The sequence below is a fragment of the Corapipo altera genome, unplaced genomic scaffold, assembly GCF_003945725.1.
Source record: "Corapipo altera isolate COAL_440 unplaced genomic scaffold, ASM394572v1 61553, whole genome shotgun sequence".
Taxonomy (NCBI): domain Eukaryota; kingdom Metazoa; phylum Chordata; class Aves; order Passeriformes; family Pipridae; genus Corapipo; species Corapipo altera.
The window spans coordinates 6584763-6612201 of NW_020884918.1; the positions used below are offsets into that span (position 1 = coordinate 6584763).

Here is a 27439-nt window from a genome sequence, read left to right on the forward strand (position 1 = left end):
AACAGCTACCTTTTCTCAGAAAGCTGAGAGACTGAACAAAACATGAAAATGGATCACAGGAAAGAGAGGTTGTTTGTGTTGTTGGGTGGTTGTGCTGTTCTTTTCAGTACCTACTCACCAGGCATTAAGGAAATAAGGAAATTTCAAAATTCAGACACTGTATTAAAGCTTTTATCTATATGGGCATTTTATTTACATTATCTAGTAGGTATAATAACGTCTTTTATAAGGCTTGTTTTATCATGCTTGCAATCAAAGAACTACAAATAACGTCAAGCTCCAGTGAACAAAAAAACAGCAAGGATGACTAAGAATGTAATTTTTAAAAAGCATGTTTGCCAAATACAGTAAAACCTCAGTAAAACTACTTGTGAATCTACATCAACTTTGCAATAACAGGCATGGTCTAAGTTTCCAAAGAGTAAAAAATAAAACTTAAAAAAAGCTACACTTGACTTAATTATAGGAAGGTAGTCACCTTATTCCCTACCAAAATATCTACAGATATTTTGAAAAACCTGTGTGAAAATTTTTAGGAGCCAATCCCAGTGGCTGTGTAAACTCATCCCATTAGGAACCTCAATACCCTGAGGAAGGACACGAGAACCATCCCCAGCTGGAAACACGAGGAGGAGCCGAGGAGCGGCTCATTTCCTGCCTCCCCAGCAGACCACACACAATTACCTTCCTAATCAACAACATCCCATGAACAATCTGCTCGGAGATAATTGCTAAGTACATTTGCCACCAATATGCACAAAATTATCGCTAATAAATGTCACTGTGAATTACAGTTAAGTGCTACTAGACACAGTATAAACACGGGTCTACCCCAGTGACAAGAATCACTTTCCATACCACGCCGCGAGGAACTCCCAGAGCAAGGAATAAAGATCACAGGGGTTCAACCTAACAAAAGTATCAGCTTTTCCACCCATCCCACTGGGTTATGCCGTACACTGCAACAAGAGGTGGGCCATTTTTTCAGTCCAGGAACTAACCCACAGCAGTCTGCGGGGATAGCTTATTACAAGCAGGTTTTCCTTTCTAATGCATCAGCGAGCTGACTTCATTCCTGGAGATCACTCATCACAGTTTAAATACATTAAACCATTTCAACATGCACCACTTAATCTTTTGGCACCAGAATTCTGATTTCCCCAGAGCAGTGGCGGGTGCCAAGGAGTTAAACAGACTTTAACGAGCAGTTTTCACTGCTCAGTGAGCAAGCAGCGATTCCGGGGTCCTCAACGCGCATCCCCCTTGCAGGAAATCCACAGTGAGATCCTTCTGGTTGTCCTCCCACAATCCACTCACGCTGTGTCAGCATTCTGAGATGTTCTTGCCTTTATGGGGTAAACAGCACGCATTTGCAAACTGAACAGTGCCTGGACTTGGCCCTGGCAGTGCTGGGCTAGCGGTTGGACTCGATGACCGTAGAGGGCTTTTCCAACCTGCATGATTCCAGCACTCACAACAAAGAGAAGGAAACCAAGGCTCCCATGCCAGGGTTACCCATCGTGTGCTTTGCAACTCTGTAAGAGCATCCTGATACAGTGCTACACAAAGGTTTGTGGCAGACAGTGTTAACACTGTCTTTTTGCTGTAATCTAACTGACTTTGAATGCATTCATATTATACTTATTCAAAAAGAAAGAACGGGAAAAAAACAGCTGGATTGCTCGAGCATCGTCCCTGCCATCTTCCATCTTGTGTAATACATGCTCCATTTCCTGGAGATGCACCCATTTTTGAACATTCTGCCTAAATTCTGTGGCTTTTCTTGTACTCTTGTATAAACTCTTGCCCAGCAGCTGCCTTTTCAATGGATCAAGTCTAACCACAGTACTGTTACCTTCCCTCACTAGATTTCTAAAAATTGCATTAACTCCACTCCATGGCCGCTGCTGGTTTATGAAAAATATGTGAAAAGAAGCATTAAATTTCAATATTGCTGTTCCAACATTAGTATACAGTCAGCTTCACCCCAGTTCTGTTCTGTTCCTCTGAAGAGGACCATTAACACCTTTCAAACTGTGTGAAAATGACAAGTAGGTCTACAGCATCATTTCTGAACAACTGTTTAAAAATTGCCAAATTAATCCAAACCTCTAGCACTTAATTCTTAGTTTTAAAGCAAAGTTTGGGATTCTTAGTCCAAACAAAACACAGAATCACAGAATTAATTAGACCCTAAAGGGTCAAAGGCAAAAGACCCTTAAAGTAAGTCCAACCATTAATGTGACTCTACCAAGTCCAGCACTAAACCATTTCCCTAAGTGCCACACCTACAAACATGAGAACATTTTATTTTCTCATGGGATGTTTGTTTCACTAGCACTAGTGTGTACCTACCATATGAGCCTGGTCCTGCTTTCTCTTCGTAAGTAAGGTGAAGTTGGAGCTCCTCTTCTGACATTCGACTGATGAATACCTTCAGCAGACAGCAAATAATGAACAGTGCATTGTGAGCCTGCCAGATAAAGAGGTGGCTAGAAAAGAAGCAGAAACAAACAAGAATCAGTAACGCTTCACCAGCAAGCATACATCAAAAACCACAAGAAAATAAGTGCCAGAGTAGACAAAGCCCCTGGAGCTGAAGCAAGGAAAATCCAAACTGCTCAAGCAGGGAGTTCAATTGAAAACTGGAAACACAATGGAAACGTATTTAAAAGCAGTACAGAAAACACAACCTTATTCCCAACGACATTTATAGTTACAAACACCAGAGCTGACAGAAGTATTAGTCTTTGATGGTTCAGCAAACATCTGAAGGTTTCTAGGCACTATGGACTCAAGGTACCCAGACACTGGAAAAGTTCCAACAGATTTGAGACCTGAAAGCTTCTCTGGCTCCATGAACCTTATCCCTTCTCCCAGTCAAATAACCTTCAGGTAACCATAGGCATTTATGGACTTCATAAGCACCATACAGCTTTCCTATGCAACTCACACAAATATCTGCCAGGTTTTATGCCTGAAAGGGGAATATAGCTTCATTACATTTTCTTGAGTCCCAATAAGTAACTGCTTGGAAGCCCATGCAAGAGCACAGAGTAAAACTACCACTTTCACAGTATCTTTGGATTAAAGCAGCAAAAGCTCTCCAGGCAGGAGTAACTTCTTTCTCCAGACACAAGCAAAAAAACTGATGGCAGTCCTGGGAGCAAGGGGGCACCAAAAAGGAAGTTTTGTTTTTGCAGCCTCAGATCTGATGAGAGTGGGACATTTATCTATGGGTGTCGGGGAGCAACTATGGAAAGACTCCTGCAAAAGCCCCACAGTGCTGCACAGGTACCCTCCTGGAGTTCTTTCCTACTGCTGAAAGGGGCAAGCAAAACCAGTGGCAACTGCACAACGTGACATGAAAGCAATATCGCGACACATATTTATACATATATTTATAAATATATATTTTATATATTTATATGTGCTTTAATTATTTATATATTTTAAACATTTCCAAGATAAAATACTGGCTTATTCATTAAGCTTGAGCTAAAAAGTTCAGGTGATTTTTAAACAGCTCTAAAACAGTAGTAATCCTAACTTACACCATTTTGTACACAAATATGTTCATCTAAAACACAAATATGTCTTTTTCATCAGCAACCTATCTACTATTGTGCTTGAGCTTCTGTGTTTGGAAAAGTACTAGACACTTGTTCTGCTTCAAACCACAATATAAGAGAATTCCAAGGTCTGGTCTGTGAGCATGTTAATTAGTGAAGTAAAAAATTCAAGGGCTAGCAACAAAAGGAACATTTAAAAAATTATGGCACACAAGCTTTTTCTCCAGAGACTTACTTCTGACATTCTGCTGAAATTTTTAATTCTTTGGTTCTAGAAAGAAAGACTTTAATCAATGACCCAAGGTTTCCTGTTCGAGGATTCTTCTCAACTAGATAAGGAAAAATAAGATACAATTATATAGCACGTCTAAGTTGACACTATTTCATTCAAACAACATATAGAAAAAAACCCACAAATTTCAATGTCTTAAATATTGCTACATAAAGCACAGTATGCCTTGGTTGGCTGTACAGGTGTTGTTCTTTTAAGATTCTCCAGCACACGATTTACCACTAAATAATTGTTCTCTAAATACTATTCGCCCTAGATTTAAAATAGCCCCAAGGTGGGATACTCATACTGCTTCCTTTCCAAGACTTGTCTACACCACAGCAGTCTCCTGTCAGAAAACTGGGTGGGTTTTCACAACTACCTTTTACCTTCCTGAAACACCGTCGATCACATTTATATTATTCCTTCCTTTCGCCCTCTGATCCCTTCCCCTTCCTGATCAGCTTAGAGGGCAGAGGGAAGAAGAGGCAGTGGGGATGGAATTGTTTGTTTTAAACCTTTCAGTCGTATCATTCTGTAAAACAGCTAATGGTGGAAGTTTCTAAAGGTTTGGGATACACATAAACACAATCTTTACACTGCTTTAATCTCACTAGTGGAACACGTACAAGTAGAATACTGAAGACATGAATGTGCACAGGGATGCTGGTCCTTAATTTTTCTGGAAAAGCACGTGGAAAAAAAACCTGTCACAATTTCTCACCTAAAGACTTGCAGACTGAGATTGTGGCTTCTTCCAAGAGCTTTAAGTCAGCGCTACGGAAGAAAGAAAAGAAAAATGGTTACACAAGCAGTTGGGTTCCTGCTTTTCACTGGAAGTGAAAATTCATTACAAAACAGCCATAAAATACTTCTATGAAGCACTTAATTTCAGCAATCCATTAGCTGGCAGAGGTCAGCTTGTCCAACCTCCCTGCTAAAGCAGGGTTCCCTAGAGCCAGCTGCCCAGGACCGTGTCTGGGTGGCTTTGGAGTATCTCCACAAGCTCTCTGGGCAACCCATTCCAGTGCTTGGTCACCCTAATACCAGGCACTGCAACATGTATTTGAAGTACAGCAACTATAAAGCAGGAAACTAACACTTAAAAGTGAACTCTCGAGGTGAAATGGCCTCAAGTTGTGCCAGGGGAGGTTCACGTTGGATATTCAAGGAAAGATTCTTCATGGAAAGGGTTGTCCATCCCTGGCACAAGCAGCCCAGGGCAGTAGTGGAGTCCCCATCCCTAGAGGGATTTAAAAGCCCTGTGGATGTGGCACCTGGGGACATGTGGGTTAGTGGTGGCCTTGGCAGTGCTGGGGGAATGGCTGGACTAGATGACCATAGAGCCCCTTTCCAATCTAAGCAATTCTGTGATCATTTGTGTTACCACCACCTTTGTGGCCCTAGTGCTGTCACGCTTAGTTTGGCACCACTGAAAATACACGTAGAACAGCAGCCTACAGAGTGAACTTGATTTTTTTTTTTACAAGACATTTCATTTGAAATTATACATTTTTAAAGCACGAATTAAAGAAACCTTAACCCAATATTTAACCTCAAGCTAAGCATTTCCTTGAATTAATGTTATTATACTAATGCGACAATCACATCAGAAACACCAAATTTTTTTGTAACTTCATTAATTGCCTGTTGATATGCCTCAGAAAACCATCACCCGAGAAGAACAATAAAGCAGTAAAGCAAAACCAGCCAACAACCACTGAAAGTAAACACCATCTGCGTCAAACACATACTTGCAACACTACGAATCTACCAGTGCAGGACAAGTGATACTCAAAAACATCCTCAACAGATGGGAAAACAAGATGAATAACCAGATATTGTCTCCAGTGCCGCACTGAGCCATATGAAGGTGTCTCAATATTAATAACTAAAGGGCACCCTGTTCCATCACCCTCGTCATTAAAATTTCTCACTTCTGTCTAGTCTGAATCTTCCCTCTCCTAGCTATTGTGAATCTGCCCTCTTCTAGTTTAAAACCATCACCCCTTGTCCTATCACTGCAGGTCCTACTGCTCAGAGCTTTGGAGGAGACTGTACAGCCCCTATACAAACTGAATTAACAGTATGTAATACAGGCTGAACAATTTCAGAGCTCATGCAGCCACATCCTTGTAATGAAAGGTATGACAACCACCATCCTCAGAATAAACAGGAGAGTAGCAATGTAATAACACCTGAACAGTGCTAAGCCTATAAAAGTTGGTGGTACAGCCTCTGTTGCAGCACTACTTTCACACAAAAATATAGCAAAACTGAATACTGCCATAATTAGATTGCCAAAGTCGCTGTTCCTTCCTAAGCATTAAGTTTTCTGAAGAGTAATCTGATTTATACAAAACTATCAGAGACTAACTCTCTGTCCCACCTGCTCAACCCCATCTCAGCAACCACCTACAGCTCTGCCAGCAACCTAAAAGACAGCGGTGGGAGAAAACAGCCCTCCTTCTTTCTGTTTTTAAATTTAGATTGGTAATACAATCAACCTGAGATTATCAGTGGTGCTGTGTGGGAAGCACCTAAACCCGCTCCACTGCCAAAAACCCTGTGGAGATGTGCTCTTGGAAGCTGTGGAGTTTGAGCTGTGACCAAACTCCTGAGGACTAGAAGACATTGGCAGGAAAAGCAGCGAAAAGAATTATTTCAAAACCCTTCAATAGGAAATTATTCAAGATAAAGACATCAAACATATTAAGTTTTAAGATGGCTGCAAATTTCCCTGTATACCAGAGTAATTTACTGTGCAGTGAGCTGACAGCTGAGACAGCTCTTCACCTACAGCTGAATATCCTAAGACGACTTCATGTAGATTGGCTTCTCCTGATATCAAATATCAGCATTCGTTCCTCTCTTATGCTTTGAAACATAAGATTCAGAAAGAACAAACTTACACTTTGATATATACTTTAAAAACAATGGACTTGGTCTCGAAGGTGGTCTCTTGTTTCAGCACTAAAAACATGAGGAGTAATTAAAAACAAATGCTATTGAGTAAGAACACGCCACCAACAACTACACACAACAGGTTCATGACAACACAGTTTTCTAGGTCTGTGTGACCTTGCACTTTAAAAAAAAAAAAAAAACCAAACAAACTTCTAAATTTGCCCAGCTGGCTGCTTGTCATCAGGATTTATTCCTTCCTAAGAGCAGGGAGGGTGAATATTGCATAGGACACCAACTCAGTAGAGAATTCTTAGGTATGAATAATCATCATCTAACACAACGTGACCCACCTCCCACTATTCAAAGATCCTGGGGACGCAGTCTGAGCGGTTATTATAATTGCTTCAGGATTTAAACCACAAATGCAGACATGCAGCTTTGAATTATGGTTCATTTTCCCCTCATTTCTAAGCAGTTAGAGTTCAAAGTATGGTGTTCTTACAGATTTTTTTTCTTCCCGTTGAGTTATTAAAATCCACACAAAATCCTCAAACAAATTCCGCAGAGTTGCCTAATTTCTGCAAGTTGCCAGGATCAAAACCAGTGAAAAACCAAGCAAGGCCTTCAGGTCTTCAGCAAAGCTTTTAACACTGGAGTCATTCTTTTTCCTACCAAAATGAAGTGCAATGCTTAAAAACTACCTACAGCCCACTCGCTCTTACTCATACAACAAGAACACAAAATTGAATTTTGCCACACACAAGACTAGGCAACACCACCTGCAAAATTTCAGCTCACTCAACAGAAACACCTGGTGAGGAGGAATTTCAGCAACCACCCCCAACACAAACACATACCAGTGAAATGGTGTTCTTGCACTGAACAGAAGTATTAATACTGCTATATCCCCGTGGACAGATTCGTGGAGAGAGTATGGGGGGGTACAAAAACAGCAGCTCATTCCCAAGTACTTGGGGGCAAGCTTAGCAGGAAAGCTTGGGCAGGGAAGTGGAGTGAGAGACACGGAGGAGTGAGAGACTAGATATTTTTTTGTGCAGCGAAGAGACAGAAGGTAAATTACAGTAACACTTAGCTCGAAAATGGCAAAGCTAAGAGTCATAAGGTGGCACAAAAGAAATGCTGCAAGCAACTGTGGTACTGACTTTGCTCTACAGTCCCTGTGGAGATGACATCTGGCTAATGAATTAATGTAAGAATGGAAACTCGACACTAAAACATTTGTCTTTTCCTTAACCCACAGAGCAGCACTGGTACTAAATATTCAAACTGTATTTCAGCACGAACAAGAGCCAGCACAGAGCGAAGCTCCTTCACTTCACTGATCAAAAATAAAAGCTCCAATTTGCTCTAAAAACCCTCACCTGAGGAATATGGACTGCCTTGTTGTCAAATATGTTTTGTGTCCAGAGCAGGGAACGGAGCTGGGGAAGGGTCTGGAGCAGCAGGAGCAGCTGAGGGAGCTGGGGGGGCTCATCCTGGAGAAAAGGAGGCTCAGGGGGGACCTTCTGGCTCTGACAGGAGGGGGGAGCTGGGAGGGTCAGGCTCTGCTGCCAGGGAACAAGGGACAGGATGAGAGGAAACAGCCTCAAGCTGTGCCAGGGGAGGCTTAGGTTGGATATTGGGAAAATTTCTTCATGGAAAGGGCTGTCAGGCATTGGAAGGGGCTGCCCAGGACAATGGTGGAATCCCCATCCCTGGAGGGATTTAAAAGCTGTGTGGATGTGGCACTTGGGGTCATGGGTTAGTGGTGGCCTTGGCAGTGCTGGGGAACTGCTGGACTTGATGCCCTTGGAGGGTTTTTCCAACCTAAACAATTCCATGATTTTAGGCAAATATCTGGGAATAACATGGCAATTTGGGACTAAGTTTAAAATGCATTTACATCGTTCCCCTTCGACACAATATATTTAATTGTAATAAAGTATCTATGGGAGAATCAAGGAAACCACAATCTTTCAGCAAAGCACAGGAAAAACCCCACACGTTTTCCAACCTAGGCCATTCTGGGATTCTATGACATGAAACACCACTTTCAAGCCACGGATCTTTAACAGCATGATCACAATGACCTGGGTGAATTTGTTCTTGTAATTATGTATCTAAACTGGCACTACCTGAACTAAGCTACCTTGTTTTGGGAAAGCTGTACATATTTACATATTTATCAGTTCTACGATTTTCCAAGGAATGAGCAAAAAGTACCACCTGGTGTAGGGATTCGAACAGGCTGTGAGCAAAGGGGGGAAACACTGAGGATTTAAAGCAAAATATTCTTAACCACACTGGCTTGACTGGCCCACTTAGATCCAAGCAAGTGTGTGAGGTGCAGAGTTGCTTCACACACACTTTAGGAAAAAATTCCAGGCTTCACAGGAGTTCCTGCCTCATCCTGTGATCTGATGGTCAGCATTTTCAAAGTACTTCATAAAAGAAAGAAATTATTTTATTTGCTTTTTTTTTTTATGTAGAGGGTTAAGTCCACAGACTTCAGCAAAACTGAAATTAACAATAGCAAATTTTGCTCCCTTGACAGCACAGACTTCTTTAAAGAAAATGGTTTTATCTTGTTTAATTTTAAAGGTATAAAATCAGGAGAGGTTTAACAGTGGCAGTGATTATTGTCTGTAACATCCCAACACCAAGCAGTAAGAGTATTTTGCACACCAATTGCCACCACAAACCCACCTATACACAGGCAAAATCTATGTGACTCCAGCTACCACCCATCTGTGGTGGAAGCAAAGAGTAACCAAGGATAATCGTTAATTTGTTGGGATTTAATCACTTTGCAGCTGCTGATCAGAGTACAAGGAGTTTCTTCATCAGGGAGTGAGTTTTCTGTAAGAAACATCTCCTCAGTGGAGGTGGGAAAGAATGGTAAATCGAGCAGTCTGCCAGTCAAAAAAATTTCATTGTTTTCATTGACTGCAGACTTTTATTTCTGGCTTCAAACTACCAGACAGCTGGATTCTGTGGTCAGCTATTATGGCATACACTGTAAAAAAACATTACTTCCAAAGAGAAGAGGAGGGAAAAAAAAAAAAAACCAGAAGGAAAAAAACCCAGTAGCATTATGAAGAGGATTATTTTAGAGCAGTTGAATTCAGTTGCCTTACTATAAATTTATTATCAATCAGTCCCACAGACTTGAACAAAACCACAATTACTAGAAGGCAGTGAAAGTTGCTTCCTGACAGCAGTGAACTTTGAAGAATGTGGTCTTATCCCCTTTTATTTTAACAGCATCACCATACAAGAGGTTTCAAAGTGGCAGTGACTTTTGTTAAAGTGTCTCTGCATGGCAAGAGGAAACACTCTGCATACCAACTGTAATTACAAACATACCAGGACATCTGCCCTTGGTATGGTAAGAAAAAGACCCAAACCAAAGCAGACAACCACCCCCTCTAAAAAAGGAGGCAGAAAAAACCCCAAAGGAGCAGCTTTCCTGACTATTTTTCCTCATAGTAAGGCCTTTTTTCTTTGCCATTGAACACAAAACAGGAGAACCAGCCCATTTAGTCAATTCATACTGTGGGAATGCTGATTTTAATGGACTAGTTGGAGGAAAGACATCAAAGAACATAAGGCTGCATATGATTTATTGTACCACTTTAAAAATGTACCACGTTAAGGCAACATAAAAGCTGCTCATTTTTATGTCTTTCCACTAAAGGCCCATGCACACTGTTCCTGAACCAGCAACTCATTAATAACTCCAGGGAAGGAACAAAGCTGAACAGTAAATATTAAGCACATGATTTTCAGCAAGTTCTGCTTTAGTTAACTTGCAAGTTTTCCATCAGAAAATAATTGTAACTAATACCACTGCTAAGGAGGAGGTTGCATTCTTGGTAGCAACTCGTAGGAGAGCCAGACAAACACAAGGTCTGCCTAGACTGAGAGCTAAGGCTCCAAAGCAAACTTCACAGCTCTTCATGGTAACAATAACTAAAAAAGTCATCCAGAAAAGCTGTATTGTGTTTTTCCAATATCCAAACATTATTCAGATTGATAAGTCAGTCACTTGAAAGGTAGAAGTGGAAGATTTAAAGAGGTTTTATACAATTTTAATTCAGCTCCCAGGAGTCCATTCTGTGCAAGAAATAAAGACCCATGAAGGGGAAAAAAAAAAATAAGAACATGCAGGAGCGTGAAATTGGAGCACCAAGTACTTCCAAATGGCTGAAACCAGAAATTTCTCAGCAGAAACTTCTGTCAGATGATATCACAATAAACCGTTTACGGCAGAAAGCACGAGGCAACCTAAAACTAAACTGCTGGTAACTTTCCCTTTTACTATCACTTATGTATATACCTCTTATCTCCTACCACTCCTAGACTGTGAAAGGCCCCAGTGGACTCCCTTACCTGCCAAATAGCTGAGACTGGCTCTGGCTGTTACTATCACTCCTGGCAGGGGAGTCACAGGGACTCACCATCAGCTCATTGCTGATTACTGACAGCTGATTCAGAATCAGGGCTTGTGAATACACAGACCAGAATCAGTTACACATAATATTTCCTCTTAATACTTGCCTAATTATTAAGAAAATCAGCATTATGCGAGGAAGAACAAACAGCCCAGAAAAGCAGAGTGTTACACCCCTAGCAGCCAGCTCTGCTTTGACCACAGGCTTTCCCATTCATTTTTGGATGGTTAAAACAGCAGTTTTAAGCAATCCCACCTTTTAGCCCAACAGTCTGCTGTGCCCCCCCCCCCCAAAAAAAATCAATCCCTCACTATGCCAGAATTGTTTTGTGGTGCCAAGGTATGAATCACTCTGGGGAATTAACTCGGCTGAAAAAACAAACACTTTTTTTTGGCCGTGTTATTTTTCAGACAGATTAGTTCCTGATTAAACCCACAAGAGAACCAGATAAACACTGGAAGAGATAGTGAAAGGGCGAGAGCATCTTGCATCAGTGTTGCTGACAGAGAAAAAGTGACTTCACAGGCAGCAGCGCCGGTATTTGGCAAACTTTTATTTAGAGAAAAATACCTCGTGTTCTTCACAGAAACAGATCAAGAAGTTAACAGGACTGAAAAAATAAACCCAGTGAAGAAGGCATGGCTGAGGAAACGAGCAGTGCTAAAGAACTATATGTGAAATCACAAAAAGAGAGATTAAGACACATAGGGCTAGGGAGAGAAACCAAAGGAGAGAACCAGGAAGATGAGAAATGGATGAACAGAGGGAGAACACAACCAAACTGAAAGGGAAAAGAGGGAAAAGCAGAATAAGGACACAGAAGAGAGTACAAAAGCGCCAAGACAAGCAAAGCAAAACAAAAATGAAGACAGACAGCAGAGCACAGAGAGCAGTGCCATTATAATACAGTATCATGCCCTTGTGTTTCTCAGCAGAAAGACAGTAATTCCCCATCTCTCAAGCCAAGCCCTAGGCTTCTGATTTAGAAGATTAAAAGACTATTGTTCCTCAGAAGATCCAGCTCAGTTTGGCACCTGGGACCAGTAGTACCTGGACTACCTTGTAACAGCTCCTGTAAAGCAAAGCACTAGTCACACGTCCCTCCCCAGAGAAAGCAAGCATGGAAAAGTGTTAGAAACCCTCCAAACTTCACTTACACAGATTCAGATTCCCCTTAGATGTCTCCCTTGCAGATACTGGTTCCTTGCTATGGCCAAGGTTTCCTGAACAAGGTGAACGTGCCAGGCACCTGCTGCTGAAAGGAGGAAATCTACCCCAGCCCCACCCCAGCAACTTCCTCACATTGCTGTTTTTTCCTTGGATATTTTGGCTTTGGTTGATTGCTTTTCCTACTAACATGCATTTTCCCCACTGCCTTCTCTTCTCATGTATTTCTCCCCCTCTTTCCCTGTGGTACTGCTCTATGTGGAACAGAATTATGTCCAAAGCAGCATCCAGAAAAGACAACCCTCTTCTCCCTGGGGATCATATTAGTCCTATCTTTGCAAAAACTCTAGAGTATCACCATTTACCTCCACAAAAACAACCCACAACACTTATATGGCTCCCAATAACACTTGAAAACAGTCACTAATTTTGCAACGAAAAAAGTAAATTTAAAAAGAGAAGAAAACTTTAAAACTCCATCCCATTCAACTGACTCCCTTCCACAAGTCACAAATCAGCATCTTGCTCCTGACAAAGGTATGACCTACACTCAGGCCTCATTAAAAACAGAGTTAACTTGACAAATTGCAAGCTTCTAGTCTCAGAGATGAATATTGACCTCTATTGTTCTGTTCCTGCAGGCAAGGTTATCTGATACAGACAATGGCTGAGGGTGCCAACATCGTCCAAAATCACTTGTCAAATGGTTCTCTCAGATAGATGTGCAAGTTAATGGGAAATTTCTGTTTCCCTCCAATCATTAAACTGCAGAAAAAGATGCCTCTAAAAATATTTCTCCTCCAGCTGCCAGGCAAGAGCACCATCTGGTGTTCAGCTAATTAAAGCTTTCAACCTGAGTTTGGATCATTTTTGTTGTTGTTGTTTGCTTTGTTTTTTAATTATATTTACTGCTTGGGGTTTTGGTTTGGTTTTGGGTGTTTTTTTTGTTGTTTAGTTAGGTTTCTGTTTTGTTGAGTTGGGTGGGGTTTATTTTTAGAAAATTTACTCTGCGCTGGATCTGATTCTGTGAATAGCAAAGCAAACTATGAAAAACTCTCTAACTTCCACAGAGGAAGGAGAAAGAGTAGAACCACTCAAAGAAACTGCTGGGGTTTTATATACAACTATTTTCCCCTAAAAAAACCCAAACAATAGAGTATTATATAACTTGGAATATTGTACATCTTCTTAGTCATGGGTAGGCCGTAAATAATTCTTGTCTCTTCAGGGATCTTAGAGGAAAAACAATTGTTCCCTCACACACTCCCAATTACAAAACACCCTTCACAAGCTTTACAGCCCTCCACAGCACTGCACCTTCTTCCTAACCTCTGGCTATTCTCTCCAGGCAGAAGCCAAAACACTTCTTCCTCCTCACTCTTCACAAAAATAGCACCTAGTAAATGCCTCACAGTTATTTACCTTAACCCATTTTCCACTCCAGCTGTCTGAACTTTCACTTATTCACAGAAAAGCATCAGGTCACTGTTGTAAAAGGTAAAAGCAGTTTAAGTAACACTTAAAGGTGTTAAGTAATATCAGATTGTTCTTGTAAGAGTGATTATCAACACAGAGGCCAAGGAATTTAGCAATGGAGTTGGGTTAACAGAAGTCACAAGGACTTATATTCTCTGTTCTCTGGAGGTGTTCTATGGATCCTCTCAAAAATACTAATTCTATTTATATCCACACCACTTGGATATATTCACTTGGAATGAAAAGACGTTCAAAGCTTGAATTTTAGATATTTAGAAAATATCTGTACGAACACAACATGCCAAACTTCTTTTTAAAATGCAAAAGAAGGTGGAAAAAAAAGCCATATAGACTAAAAAACTAAACAGCTAACCTATAATTAAATCATGGAAGACGTAAAATTCACTGTAAGTTGAGAGGAAACATCAAGAGTTGGAATATTCAGCAAGTCCAGTCACCCCAGAGGCTACACCAAAGAAAAAGAAAGCTTCCTAAAACAACAAGGAAAAGAAAAAATTTTCCCCCCAACACTACAGACCCTATTTCAGATCTTTCCCAGGAGAATGAATAGCAATTACAGCCATCATGAAGAAGAAAGAAACCCACGTGAATGGAAAAGTTGGTGGAAAACATTTCCAAACTTAGTAGCAACAGCCTATTCTACACAGGCATTTATTCCTATGCTACTTAAAACAGGAACAATTTACATAACCACTCATTTGCTTTTGGACTTGTCACTTCTGTAAATATATTATCTAAGTTTAGTTCTTCAGCACCCTCTTACCTGTTTGTTGGAGTGGTGAAGCTAAAAGACAGCAGCTGATTCCAGAACGGGTCATTCTCAGAGATGGGCTCTGCTCCTGACAATTTTTTTAAGTACTCGTTTTCTGGAAGCTCACTGATGCTGCTGCTATTTGCTCCCATCTTCTTTATTTGGCAAATCTCTTTCTAAACGTTCATTTCTTTAAGGAAATAAAAAAGAAGAAGAGAGAAACGTTAAGTCTTTTGTACAAATAAGGAATATATGGATCCTAAATTAGACATCGCTAAAGCTTTAGTTCATTCCCTTGAAAAATCACTGAGACGTAGAAATCAGGTGCAGAGGAAGACGTTGGAAGACTTTCTTTCAGAAACTTAGGTGAATAACATCTTCATCCAAGGAAGTTAGAAGTTTCTGTGGTATATATTTCAGTCATCATCTCACTTGGATTTTAATAAATCACACTCAGCACAGTTTTATCGGTACCAGGGCTGCTACCAGTGGGGGAATCTGCAAAGAAATCACAGTTTTAACAGGGGTGACAGGTTGACAAGCAGTTCAGGAATACATTTTCAAACTGAAAACGCACAGACAGAACACGGCTGCTTCTGTAAAGATGCAGTGTGCCACCAATGATCGACACCTTGAAAGCTCCTGCCTTGCCAGAGAAAGCACAGCTCTTGTTGTGCTGTTACCCAGCAAGGAAATGTACTACTGACCATCTCTGTAAAATAATGTGGTTGTTCCTGGGCAACTAATTCAAAGGGGAAAAGATAAAAAAATAAACCCATCAGAAACACAACTGCTTTTTGAAGGAACAGTGCAGAAGCTGGCACTCCAAATCCTCTTTTCATTACTAGCTGTGTTGTACTTGATCTGTGCAAAGAATCAGGTTTCAGTTCTTCATGCTGCTTATCACTGCTCCTCATCTTTATAAACAACTTAATTAAAGAAAAAACAAAACACCATGATGCTATCAACTATGTGCCAGGGATGATTTCAAGTATCTTACATCTTTCCAGGATATCAGATTCAATAATCTTCCATCTTTTGGGAAGAAATAACTGTGACTGACAGCTTTAAAGTTCATATAAAAAAAAAAAAAGCATTCCCAAGATAAAAGTGCTGTGCAACATATTACTGTGCAAGCCAAACACTCACCCCTGAGCTGGCATAAGGCACAAGAAGAGGGACAGCTACCTTAGGAGATTCAAGCTACTACCCACCAGCAACTCTTCCCTTGACAAAGATACAGGATCTGTTCCATGAATCATTCCAGTACTGATTCTCTCAACTTTGCAGCAGCAATTACTTCCAGAAAAGACAATTCTAGCAGAAGTTAATATTAATAAGGAACAGTATAAATATGAGGAAAGCTTGCTAAGAACAAAGAAAGATATGCAAGGAAAAGCTGCAATGTTTGCAGCCATCATGGAGGTCCCTGAAGAACTTATCTCTCATATTTAGAGCAAATGTACAGTACCTAAATGTTTCAGAAACAACAAAATGCCAGCACAGAGAGTAGAATATAAGATATATTAAGCAGTAGAAGGTGAAATGCTGCAAGAATGAGGACATTGTTTATTATTTTCTAAATTTTATTTGTAGGGGACTCTACTGACTGGAAATACACCACTCCACACTCCTTCCCTCCATTCCAGCACTGTCACTATCAGCTGCTCTAGAGGACAGGATACCGAAAGATGAAACCTTTACAATGACTCAGTGTCTCTTCTCCTTCAACAACTCCACCACCATAACTCTGCCAAAATGCACCCAGGGAACTCTTTGTTTTTATGGGACAGTTGGGTTTTCACCACCTCCCTTCAGACCTGACCCAATGGGAGATGCAATAACCTTACAACCTTATATACACCTCCCTTAGCAAAAAGCTCTGAAGACACTGTCTACAACACTTGAAAAAGCTGCTTTTGTCACAGGGGCTACCTGCAGGAAGAGAAATTTAAAGTAGCCTAGGAGTGAAAATGGGACTTTGTGCCAGGGAATTCTGTGGAAAAGCATTAAAGGACTATAAAATGTAATTAGTCTAAGAGGATTTCCAGAATTTTGGTTGAATGCTTACTCACAGGACCGAATGAGTGCGTCTCAACCTGAACACAAATTTTGCCACCTCAAAGAAAAAATCCCCAGAATCAGTGTATTCTGCCTTCGAAACAATGCCAATGAATACTAAAGCTACAGAATAAAGGAGAAGAGAAACCAATTTGTGTAATATCTGAGAATACTGGATGATCACTTAGTAAAAGAATCGAGGTTGAGCTGGTACACGGACATCTCAGCTCTGCATCCCCTCGTTTCACAGAATCACAGGATGGTTTGGGTTGGAGGGGACCTTAAAGCTCATCTTGCTCCACCCCCTTCCACGGGCAGGAACACCTTCCACTATCCCAGGTTGCTCCAAGCCTTGTCCAACCTGAACACATTTCCAACTTGTTCAACTACCGCGGAAGCCAACAACAACACTGTTGGCCCTGGACCCATATTTTGACTCAGGTCCCTTCCCTGCACCTTTAAATGACTTAGAGGCCCTACATTTAAACCATTACTTCTTGGAGAAAAGACAAGTCTAGTCTGTGTCTGCTTCATGTTCCCATTGCCTGCTCATGTTTTCCAGTTCACTTGCTCCAAGTGGAACACCTAAGGGAGAAGAGAACCAAGAGGCAGCTGGAGCCTCGCCTTCAAATCCCCCCACCTTAACCTGGAACTCTTGAGTTCCCCATCTCAGAGCACTGACAGTGTCCAAAATCCTTAGCCTGTTCTCCTAAGATGAGTAACCATATTCTTTGTTTCCCAAACTATTCTTACAGCTTGCTGCAGCTCCCCAGAGCCCCCCATTTAACCCACTTCCCCAGAAATATGAGAGCAATGGGAACAGGTTGCAAGCTAATTCTTGAAAAAGAGTCTGCGTGCTTTCCAGATTTCCAACAGCATCCCAGCAGGTTAAATTCCATTAACACAAATCCAAAACAAATAGTGCTTTAACTGCAAGTCTTAGCAAAATATTTGCCATGGTTTTTTTCAGAGTCAGTGTCAAATTGCAGCGCCCAAAAACACGCCCAGTTCCTTGCCACAGCCACACTCTCGAGCAACACGACGAGCTGCTGGCTGGAATTCCTCGTGAGCTCCCCAGCCCTAATGCCCAGCTGGCTCCTTCCAAACTGCAGAGAACATGTTTGCCTCCACAGCCCTGCCCTGAAGTGACAGGAAAACAAGGCACTGGATGACTATTTTCTCCTCTAGATGAAATAAACACCAAGCCATTGAGACCTGTCAAAAGAGTGCAATTGCTAGTTTGAGCTCCAGATAGTAGTTTGTAGATAAGTGGACTTGGCAAGCTTTGCCTTCCACTCATTTGGGAGCCAACAAATCTTGGAGCAATCAAACATGCAGCTTCTTCTCTCTTTGTTATATCCCAGGAGGTTTTTTTCCCTCTTGTAAGAACATTGTACTCACTATACTCCTCCAAAGTAAAAATCCCAGCAAGTTCTAGATGACCACACTTACAAACAACACAAAACAGGTGAAACAGAGTGGACTCCTTCCTAACTCCTTCCACCAGGATGTTGTGTTATCTCAAAGCTTGCTGAAGTGCTCTGTAAGGACTTTTTGATCCAGCCTGAGCACCTTCAGCTCCTAAAACGGGAGTAGCCACAGGCCCTGCTTTAAATAAGCAAGACATTTCTGAGGAACTCCAGCCACCAGGTGACTCAAGAAACAAGTCCCTCCTTAAGAGTTCATGAATATCCTACAGCAAAAATGTCCAAAAAATAATTACAATTAGAATAAACATTATCAACATTTCATTTCCAGGCATTTTAACAACAGTAACAGATTAACCCCAATGTTTTAACTTAGCTGGTTACATTCTGGCCATGATCTCGAATACATTCCCAAGACAGATGTTACTACGCAATATTAAATTAAATGCTAGTCACCACCTTAAATAATTTTCAAACATGCTATTAAATGTTTATTTTAGTAACAGCTGCCTTTGGCTGAAAAGGCCACTCAAATGTAACACAGTGCCACTTAAATGTGGACATTGCTCTTGACCAAGAGGCGCTATTGCTGTGCCCAAATGCTGGTTAAGGCAGTAGAGGTTCAACTGCCCTATAAAGTCTTTATACAACATAAAAGGTTGGTCAGTATTTGGAACACAATTACAACAGTATGTTTGAGACAGCATTTAAAATTTATTTACCCATGGTTTTTCCTACTTTGAGTTGACTTTCATAACAGCCCCCGCTGCACAGAAGGGCTGCTCCAGGGGATTCCAAAGTCACCGCAAAGAACAAGGTTGAGCAGCTTCTGCTTCCTCACATGCTGAAGTGCAACACACCCAAGAAACACCAAATCATGGCAAATCCTCTTTCACTCCAGAAAAGTCAGTCCTTACCCCAGCAGTAAATTACCAATGAAATCTAATTTTTTTAACTTGAAATACACTAAAAAAATGCATAGTTCATTAAAATTGAAAAAAAAAAAAAAAGTTAAATCTCCTCTCGAAAATCAAATCTAATTATTTGCTCAAAAAAAAAAAAAAAGGGAATAAAAGGAAAATAAAAGAAATTCAGACACGACTTATTAGCAACTCATTTAGTTTAACTCAGTATTATTACACCCCCACAGAACCACAGCCTGGTCTGCAAGTGTCATGCTCTGTTATACCCAACCCAAGTTCAGCCCCAGAACTTGGCTCCACGATGCAGCAGCAGATGCTCCACAGCAACACAAGGGAGTTTGTTTTGCACATCAGGACTCATTCCAACCTCAAATTGCTAAGGGCAGATATAAATCCCGAATTTACTGTTTCTTCTAAAAGATTTTAGTATTAATTATTAACAGTGTTTACAAGAATATATTTTTTCCTCTGAAAGTTAAAAGCAATTCAGCAGTAGATACCTGCTGGGTCTGTGCTCATAAGTGTAACTGAAGGCACAGATGTGTACTACTGAACTTGGGAAAAAACCTGTCATGCTCTCTAAACTTTCTATTAAAATAATTTTAGACAAGTAATTATAGTTCCTTTCAGGACTAAATCTTCTGCTGGTCTCACAACCTAACTGCCCATGTTGACATTTTGTTAATCTGTCCAGCACAGCCAGCTCCCCCTTCCAAAACTATCTCTGCCATGACTGTGTGGTTGAGTTTGCAGACAACATGAATAATATAGATGATATATATTTTTTCCTAACATAAAACTTCCCACAGAGTTATGAGACTATGGTATTATATATATATGATTCTCCATGCAACAGAAGACACAGAAGTTATATTAACAGTATGCATTATTCAGCCCCAATATGTGAATTTTACTGTCCACACAGCATATTTGAATTCTGACTACTCATTCATATTGCAATAATATTACACTGGAACACAGATTGGTTTGACTGGACCTTAAAGCTCCCCTCATCCCACCCCCTGCCATGGGCAGGGACACCTTCCCCTATCCCAGGTTGCTCCAAGCCCCGTCCAACCTGGCCTTGGACACTTCCAGGGATCCAGGGGCAGCCACAGCTTCTCTGGACAGCCTGTGCCAGGGCCTCACCACCCTCACAGGGAAGGATATTTAGACCCAAGGATCCAATGCTTTATGGACTAAATATCATACACAACTTGCCAACAGTGCATCCATACATAAAGAACAATCTAAAAAACCCAAAGTCACACTTATAGATGTATATTCCTGTGCAGGATCAGAGTGAATTGTCTGAAGCAGCTGCACAGCCTGGAAGTCTCTTTCTATTTGTTTCATGTGTTTCAACCTGCTTTATTAGAGCAGGGAAAGCTGCACTAAACCAGAAGCCCTGCTTATTTTGCCATCTTTATGAAGATACTCAACTTCCTGCTCCCAGCAAACCAGCTTTTGCAACTCACTAACCTACTTCTGTCACAGCCTCAATGTTCTGTCCTAGCTTATTCCCTAATACAGGATTTTATTCCTATTAAAATATCCCTATTTTCCACCCAACGCACAAAATATCTCAAAACTTCTCTAGGACCCCTGAAAGGCAGGCAGGGAGGTAGTCAAACCAAAGACAGATTGAATTAAGTGCCAGCTGATCTGGGCAAGATCTTGCATGTACTGCTTTAATACTCACCCCTCTGCACCTCGGCTTCACTAAACCTGTCCCATGTTTCATCACATCCCAATGACTGCAAAATCTTCATGACCTAAGAGATCTTATTTCTGCCCATCAGTAAACAACCACAGAGCACTCCAGGGCCCAAAAAAACATAACAAATAAAACAAAATGCATGAAGAGACAACATCACCTGGTCCTCCACTGTACCTTAGGATCAGAATCTTTGTATGGATTAACTGCTGACAGAAATACCAACAGGCTCCATACAGAGCAATTTTCCCAGAGAAACTGGAACTGTGTACCACACCTACCCAAAGGAACCAGAAGAGGGGTCACAGATATTAACTGCTATGACAGGACAAGGGGGAATGGCTTCCCACTGCCAGAGGGCAGAGTTAGATGGGATATTGGGAAGGAATTCCTCTCTGTGAGGGTGGTGAGGCCCTGGCACAGGTTGCTCAGAGAACCTGTGGCTGCCCCATCCCTGGAAGTGTCCAAGGCCAGGTTGGATGGTGCTTGGAGCAACCTGGGATAGTGGAAGGTGTCCCTGCCCATGGCAGGGGGTGGAATGAGATGAGCTTGTCCCTTTGAACCCAAACCATTCTGGGATTGTATGGAATGAGCACAGACACTGTAAAACCACAGAGATTTGATTTCAGGAGCTGACCTACAGTTTCTCTTACCTACATAATGCCTGTAGTTGCCTTCTGCTCTGTTCCAGGAAAGAAGGCAACAGTAAGCAGACCTTGTAGTTCAAATCACAGCTATGTTAGCTCTCCAAATCTCCTAATCACTATCTGAAAAACAGGGTGACAAAGCTCCCTCAAGAAGGACAGCCTTGCAACCTCCCAGGCATATTAAGTGTTTATGCACCTGCACTGTCTGGGCAACTGTTTTGAAGAAGTTTTGGTGCTGCTACCAAGGCTCGAAAAAATAAAAAATAAAAAATAAAAAAATAAATAAATAAAAGAAATGAAATTTTATCTTTCTGTAAAGATAAAAGGCAGTTGTGCAAATATTTCATTAATACCAAGGAATCATTCACTAGTTTTCACACAAAAAGAGGCAAGAAAGTTTAAGAACTTTGTTTTTACCAATTAAATCGGTAACATTTTGCCATACAAAACTAATGATGCAGAAATACACAACAATAACAACTCATGACTGTAAAAGGAATCCTTAGGGAAAAAAAAAAATCTTTACGATCTTCAGACTTTAGGATTTTTTGCCTTTTTAAATCAGAGGAGAGCACTGAAATAATCTTTGCTTTTAAAGCATGTTAAAGAGTCAAAATATTTCAGCTATAACTCAGTGCCTGGCAGTCATCAAATAGACTCAAACCACTGTTAAGAATTCACCTTCTCTGACACCCCAGTCACTTACAGCCAAACTACCTGGGAGATTTCAGAATGGAATAAATGTGTTCTTCATGACCAACTAAAAAAAGTTTCCTACTGTTTTTAAGTTAATGACTGACGCAGAAAAGACTGTTTCTGCTCACTTTACTTTTCACTGATGTGCAATTTTCCTCCCCTTTTCTGCAGCATATTTGGCAACAACTCCTTTCTCCAACTCCCTTTATCCACCCCCTTCGCTTTTTCACACTGCAACTGTTGAGACACATACAAGCACCCCCAAAAAAAACCCCTAAAACCAAAAAAAAAAAAAAGAAAAAGAAAAAAAAAGGGTTTGTGAGAAGTAGCAGACTTTTGTGAAAAATACAACACGACCATGATGGGGTCTATCCTTGCAACTTGGGGGCCAACACCATCTTTCTTGGCTTTCTAGATAATTCTCCATTTCTCCTCTACCCAGAACTTTTCACGCACTACCACGTTTGATGGCTACTGCCTGGGGTTGTGAAAGTCTGTACCTACAACCCTTCAACTCAACCTTTGCAGCAGCACAGCACACTAACCATTCATTCACCAGGTACCAAAGTACCTTCCCTGAAAGCTCAACACCCTAGGAGAGAAGCACTTTTGGACAGCAGGAAGAAATGCCATGGGATTACGAAGTGGTCCCCATAAACCTTAAGTACAAGGAAAACAAAAATGTCCATCTTCAGGTCTCAAGGCAGCTCCCAGCATAAATTATCTGACTTGTCCACTGTTTATTCTGCTGGATGAACAAGCACAGCATCCCTTTTGGTCCTCCTGGACTATTCTATGCCTTCCTCTTCCGCAGCAAGAGCCTGAATAAAGCAGCACTGCAGTGACAGCAGTGTGGCCCTTCTGGCTTCCACTGAAGCCTGAGGAGTCCTGCACGTAGCAGAAGTGATTTATCTTGATAGATTTACTGCAGGCAGAGAAGGCCCCTCACAGGGAGGGCACGCAGCTGAAAAAACGAGTGACGATGCTGCGTTTTCTGCTCCAGTTCCTTTTCCACAGCATTTTCGTGGGAGTCAGTCGTCAATAAAAGCCTAATTCTGAAGAGCACAATCTGCTTCCTTCACATCCCACCTACGGGACAGTTGTTCTGCTCACAAACGAAGAAGGGATTTTTTCAAGACCTTCACAGTGAGGCAGAGTACTTCAAGCAGAAGGAATCGGATGTGAGCGAGCCCGGATGTTGTGGTGGTTGCCCAGACTGCTCCACAAGAGATGCTATAAATCACCTCTGCCTTTGACAGTTCACCCTACACGGTTTGTCATGTTGCAACGAAGTGTTCTGAAAGGAGGTGACAGAAAAACGAAAACCTGAATTCTATACACGAGGCTGACATGCACAGCTGGTCTACTTTCTCAGTGCCATCACAGAAACCTTACACATTTTAATTCATTCTTTATAGTAACATGCAATCACTAACCACCAGGTTACTGGTGATCCAAACAGCTAATGTTTGATCATCAAATCTACTAATTTTGATAAGGAGATGCCCGTTTAATAATCTCAAAAAAGCTTATTTCAAATGAACTACTAGTCACCCTCACTAGTCACCTTCACAGCCTCACCCTGAAATGTAACTACTGACTCACAGGCAAAAAAAAAAAAAAACAAACAAAAAAAACCAGCCTTGCTCAAATCCCTTTTCTCTAAAGTTACAGAAGATCCAAAGAAGCCTGACACAAAAATACCATTCCAACCTTTTGCCTCATAACAAAAACTTGTGATACCGCTCTAAAACATATGAAAATGTTACGTGGTGGCACCAAACACCAATAAAGCAAATGTATGCTTGTGACAAACAGTAATCCTTGTTTTGAAGACCTAAACCCCCAAATTGTTGTATTTCCACCCACCAAGTATTGGCCTCTCCATTAGCACACAATCATCAGGTGACACAACTCATTTATGGTTAGCTTTTTGTCCTCTCTGCCCTCAGTCACCATGTTTTGTCAGGGGCAGGACAGCGGGTACATGTTCAGTCTCTGGAAGGAGCTTTTTTGAATCCCACAAACACCTTTCTGTCAAGAAGTTCAGAGAGCTGCCACTTAACAGTAAATAAACATTTATAGCATCTAAGGGCTTCTTTGTCCAATTCCCACACATGCAACAAAACATATCTCTAGCTCATGGACACAAAAATCCACAGGATCTGTTAGGGACTCCTCCATTTTGTCCGTTTTTAATGCTGGCAGTTACACACCCACACCAAAACACCACACTTGTGGCCAAATCTCCCTGAAGACACAGAAGCCTCTAAAATCTATCAGGAGCTAACAAAATTTAAAGCTACAAAACCGATAATTTTTCTGATATAACTCCTGCATAACATTTCATGAAACAATTACCGCACCAACCTGACGAATTTGAGAGCAGAGTGACGGAATCAGTTTTAGAAAAACGTCCTATGACAGAGGGGGAGGAGAGGTGGTGTGGGGGCAATTATAAAAAAAAAAGTTACCTCTATCCTTATTCAGACATTCCTACACACCAAGGAAAGGTCAGCACTCAAAACACAGCCAGTGTTTTCTGGAGTACATGCAGAAGTAATTTCTTTAATCCAATTAGTAAGCACAGTTAGAAGGGAGGAAGGCTGGGTCAAGCACACCTTGCAATTTCTGTGTAGAAGGCTCAGCTTTCTGCACCCGTTACGAAACTGTTACAGGTAAGTAACACACTTCGCTAAAGTTTCAAGAAAGGAAAATTAAAATACTATCTCTGCTCTTCGCAGTGGGCAGGTATTTCTGTAAATCTGGTGTTTGCCCTCACCGGTGGGACTCCTGCTGCCTGCAGGGTGGCTGTGCTGGAACTACGGAACAGGACCAACAAACTGAACTTTAAACAAGAGTGTCAAAGGGATATGGAGCTTAAAAAAAAAAAAAAAAAAAAAAAAAAGACTAATCAAGAATATGCATAAAGAGACCTGACTCGGCATAACTGCACATCAGTACCAATGTTGCTGGTTTTATCTTCTTCCAGTGGCCAAAAAGAGACTTTTAACACCACAAATACAGCAATGGTCTTCAAAAACACAACCTTACACCAATACCCTGACAACCTATGATGGATTGCAGGGTCGGAAATTTTGTCCAATATGAGAACATTTTGTTGAATCTGTCCCTCTTTTTTTTTTTTTTTTTTGTTTGTTTTAATACTCAGTACACATACCTAAACATCAATTTACAGTAATCCATTCAGTTTTCACCACAATTAAAACAGGCAGCTGGGTTGGATAGGACACAAGTCAGGAAAAACCCAGCATGGTTTAACAAACTGTGTAGCTTCTTTATGTAAGGAGTGTTAAGGTTATTGTTACACACAAATATTTTCTCCCAGACATAAATAAAACCTGCCCAACAGCCAAAGTAACGTTTCAAAAAGATTATTCAACCACCTTTAAAGCTTCAAACAGGTGCTCTGATGTTCATTAGAAAGTCTGCATTTGTTCCAATATTGGTATATGTTTCTGTATTTCAACGGTTATACAATTATTTTGGCATCTGTACTCTTCTTGAATTGGGAATTATGCATATTTTTACAACAGGGCTGTTTGTCTCTGCTTTAGAAGCTTCTCAGAGCTAGAAATCTATCCACAGTATAAAAAAGTATGTTGTGCAGAAGGACAAATCTCTTTTTTATGTGTAATAATTTTTTATTATATTACACATCATGATTTACATCACCTATCTCCAGGATCTACTGCAAATGAAATTATGCTTGCCAGAGTGTGGGATTACTACAAGGTAAAAGAGGCTTCCCACTCTACAGAATACACTTTGAAGAAATACATAATATTTAATCTCCCACTCTGACACCAGCTCATCAGCCACCAAACAGGATTTCTTGCTTTTAGTAACTTTAGTCAGCCACCAGCACGTTAAAAACACCTCAACAATGTAAAAAACAAAGTATGTTAAAAACTGCCAGAGGGCAGGGTTAGATGGGATATTGGGAAGGAATTCCTGGCCGTGAGGGTGGTGAGGCCCTGGCACAGGTTGCCCAGAGAAGCTGTGTCTGCCCCTGGATCCCTGGAAGTGTTCAAGGCCAGGTTGGACGGAGCTTGGAGCAACCTGGGAGGTGTCCCTGCCCATGACAGGGGTGGAATGAGATGTTCCTTAAGGTCTCTTCCCTTCCAAACCGTTCTGGGATTCTGTGATCTTGGGATCTTCCTGTTAATCTGACAAAAGCACTGGAAGGAAGCACCAGAGCCACCTGAGCTTAGCAATAATTTGCTATAAATACTTTTCTGCTGAATTTAGCAGGAAATATCAGGGATTCGAGGCTGTGCCAGTAAAACACCAGCACAGGGTTGGAAGAGGAGGATCTAATGGATGCTCTAGGTAGGTGAGAGTGCTGAGCTGGGTCCATCATTCCCTGGGCCATCCATGGGCTTCTGCTGATACAGCAGCAACATGGAAAGGCAACACAGCCTATAGAAAGGACAGCACAAGGCCTTCCCAAGCTCCTGGCAATCCAAGGAGCAAGGACAGTTTTGAAGCCACCCCAACTGGAGCAACTTCAATGGTTTTCAGCTGGGAATTGACACAATGTGGGGTTACACAACCCGGCGTTGGGAAACTGGGCCCAACCACCCGGGAGCCTCTTTCCACTCCCCTGCACTCCCAAAAGTGATCCTTGCAGGGAATATCAACAGCCTGGTTACTCCTGCAAATGCCTCCAATGATTAGAGGTGCAGCCCAAGCACGTTATCCCTCAGCACAGGCAAGGGGAGGAATCAGATTACGGCCCCGCAAACTCCCTATGCTCAGCACAGAAGATTAAAAAGAATAAATAAGTTTAAAAAAAAAAAAAAAAAAAAACAGTGCTTGGCATGAAGGCATAGGAGGTAATACAAAGCCTGGTAAGAGACAAATTCTGTTTTAAAGTCAAATATGCCTCACTTTCAACAAATATTGTCTTTCAGAAGCATGAAAACAAGTGGCAGGAGAGAGCAGGAGGTGGAGTGAGCCCCAGCAGACCTGAGATGGTGTAGAGCACCAGAAAACCCTCTGGTCCTCAGGAAGTGGATGGAAAATACACCAGTTTATCACCTATGCACAAATAATAAATGTCATTATGAGCACAAAATAAGAAATACGGGAGTGAACCTCTGGCATTCCGGTACTGAGGGCACATAAAGGGACACAGGGGCATCCTGGGGACCCTGAGGGATCCCTGGATCCCTGTCAAAGGAGCACCTTTGCGCTGGATAAAGGGACACAGGCACATCCCAGAGATTCTGTGAGGGATCCTGGGATCCCTAACCGACACAGGCACATCCCGGGGACCCTGTGAGGAATCCCCTGGATCCCTAAGGGACACAGGCACACTCCGGG

The 27439-nt window shown here is 41.4% G+C and overlaps 1 protein-coding gene across 5 annotated transcripts in view; it reads right to left on the reverse strand.

The window, feature by feature from the left end:
- Positions 1 to 27439, reverse strand: part of DYM (dymeclin) — a 216510-nt gene that overhangs the window by 188564 nt on the left and 507 nt on the right. For 4 of the 5 annotated variants that reach the window (XM_027656165.1, XM_027656168.1, XM_027656167.1 and 1 more), the window contains exons 2-5: positions 14632 to 14809; positions 4568 to 4620; positions 3808 to 3901; positions 2356 to 2492 (exon numbers count right to left, since the gene is read on the reverse strand). In XM_027656165.1, the coding sequence (XP_027511966.1) occupies positions 2356 to 2492; positions 3808 to 3901; positions 4568 to 4620; positions 14632 to 14771 (424 nt within the window). In that variant the 5' untranslated portion in view covers positions 14772 to 14809. Of the gene's footprint in view, positions 1 to 2355; positions 2493 to 3807; positions 3902 to 4567; positions 4621 to 14631; positions 14811 to 27439 lie in introns of all 5 variants that reach the window. The other variant, XM_027656166.1, reaches the window with a different exon arrangement.